A 2,101-nucleotide genomic window follows, 5' to 3' on the forward strand; every position below is an offset into this window, starting at 1 on the left:
AGATAAATAAAAAGCAATTTACAAAACAGTGCACAGGACAGAATATGGCATATTATATTCTATGGGATTAATATCCTTCTACAAGATGGGAGACATTTGTGCTTTAGAAATCCAAGTTGGGATGTAGGTAATCACCATTACGATCATAAGTGTCTGTTCCCACTTGAAAACTAGGCGTATTTCAGAGTCCAAAATCTGAATAGCATGCCAGTTACTTTGGTCCTTTTGTCTTTCAGTTTTCTCTGATTTTCCCCCTTCCTTTGTTAAATTCCTCCTCTAAATTATTGCTAAACATAATGATTAGAATAGATTCTAATCCAAATGTAAGATATTATTAGGCTAAAACTTCAATACAACCATGTCGCTTTAGCATTTACAACACACATTGACCTAAATATTGTTGATAGTCTTGAGCAGAATACACCCACTGAAACAGTGGTATTTACCTAAATGTTAACTCATCAGTCAACAACTGATTGAATGGGACTATTGTAGTTAGAGTTACCAATGGGATGCTTGATATTGTCTTCTCAAAACCAGTTCACTAATTATGTATCTAGTAGATTGCTTCAACTATTGAAAAAATATTTCCAGTTTGTTAGAAGGGGTCGCACAACTACAGGTCCTAGATGCAGTTAGTCCAGTACATATGTTTCTGCTCAAGCAGAAGAAGCAGGAGACACCACAGTAGAATGTTTCCATCTAAGAAAGAACTTAAGGGAGGAGGAGATCTCTCTGTATCGGAGCCCACAGAGGTAAGGTGACAAAGCTTTGGGCAGAATAATCAACACATTGCAGACAACCAGAGAGAGCCATATGCCTGTCTGTGGTCCTATGATAGCGTTAACATAGAGCAGTGACTCTACCACGGTGGCCAAGAGAGGAGAGAAATGAAAGAACAAAATAATTTGGTGCATCAGGAATGTCACGCTTGCTCTAGAGCAGATGCTCTTCCATATCCCTGACTCTTTTGTTTTGAAATACAGGATCATATAACAACAGAGCACAAGGAACAAACAGAGGAAAAGGGCAGAGACTGAAAGGACATAGCAACATTTCACTGCATTGTTTCCATGTAAAATCATTGCCAGAATTATGGGAACTGAACAGTCTTCCATAGAACACACACTGGGTTTCTGAGTACTCTTGAGTATTAAAAAGACAATCCCAGGGAAAATCCCAGAAGAGATCCATAGAAATAGTATCAGCTTCTTTGTGCGTGAAGAAGGCAAAATGGAGAGATAATGTAAAGGCCAAAGAATGGCCAAGTATGTGTCCAGTACCATTGCTGCAGCTGTTAGCAGCCCTCCACAATAAGTCATTGCTAACAAAAACAACAGGACTACGCAGGCACTTTTGGAAAGCCTGAGGTAAGACACACTCAAAACCTCAGACATGGTGTAGAGTATCAGATATAGCAAATCACAAATCAAAGCATTCCCCAGCAACAAGTACCTTGTTTCCTGGCGGATGTTGACATGGGAAAAAATCACAAACAAGATGAAAGGAATGACGAAGATAGCGGCTATAAGGCATATGATTGGTGGGATCAGAAACATCTTTGTCTTAAAATATGGAGAATAGACAATCCATTCTTGGATGCCTTTTGAAGAGGGTATATCCAAAGAGAAGGAGGTATTAACTCCAAGTCTGCTGTAGAAGAAGGTCTCATTCAAAATCCATTCTGATGTACATAGGAGGAACTTCATTTCTCCTGGAGATTTGAAGTACTGGCAGATGTGGATAAAAAGCTGTGGGGTTCTTCAACACTGAGCTTTTGCAATAATGAGCAATGGCACATTTTATAGCTACCAGAATATCATTGGTAGCCAATTCTAGAAGAATATCTGCTTGTAGAATACAAGTATTTATAAGGGAACTCCAAAAATAGACATGAAAATCCCCACAATAAAGTGGATCTTCTCCATCCCTGAAAGAATAACAGTGTAGTAGAGAAGGGAGCACCTTCATAAAGGGCTTAAAAATCAAAATGTAAGCAAGCAGTCTAGGAAGGAAATATATGGGCTACTCATTAAGAAGAATTTGAGTTTGTTCACATTGCATTATGGCAACAAAGTAGCAGATGGAATATTAGCTTGAT

At 38.6% G+C, this 2,101-nt stretch overlaps 1 protein-coding gene across 1 annotated transcript; it reads right to left on the reverse strand.

The window, feature by feature from the left end:
- Positions 1-659: 659 nt before the first annotated feature.
- GPR148 (G protein-coupled receptor 148) lies at positions 660-1,709 on the reverse strand. Its single transcript, XM_042458504.1, has one exon. The coding sequence runs from the start codon at positions 1,707-1,709 to the stop codon at positions 660-662; it is 1,050 nt and encodes a 349-aa protein (XP_042314438.1).
- Positions 1,710-2,101: the final 392 nt, after the last annotated feature.

Source organism: Sceloporus undulatus, chromosome 3, assembly GCF_019175285.1.
Source record: "Sceloporus undulatus isolate JIND9_A2432 ecotype Alabama chromosome 3, SceUnd_v1.1, whole genome shotgun sequence".
NCBI lineage: Eukaryota > Metazoa > Chordata > Lepidosauria > Squamata > Phrynosomatidae > Sceloporus > Sceloporus undulatus.

Coding starts and splice junctions, on each gene's coding strand:
- GPR148 (XM_042458504.1), bottom strand. CDS start 1,709: ATGAAGTTCCTCCTATGTACATCAGAATGGATTTTGAATGAGACCTTC.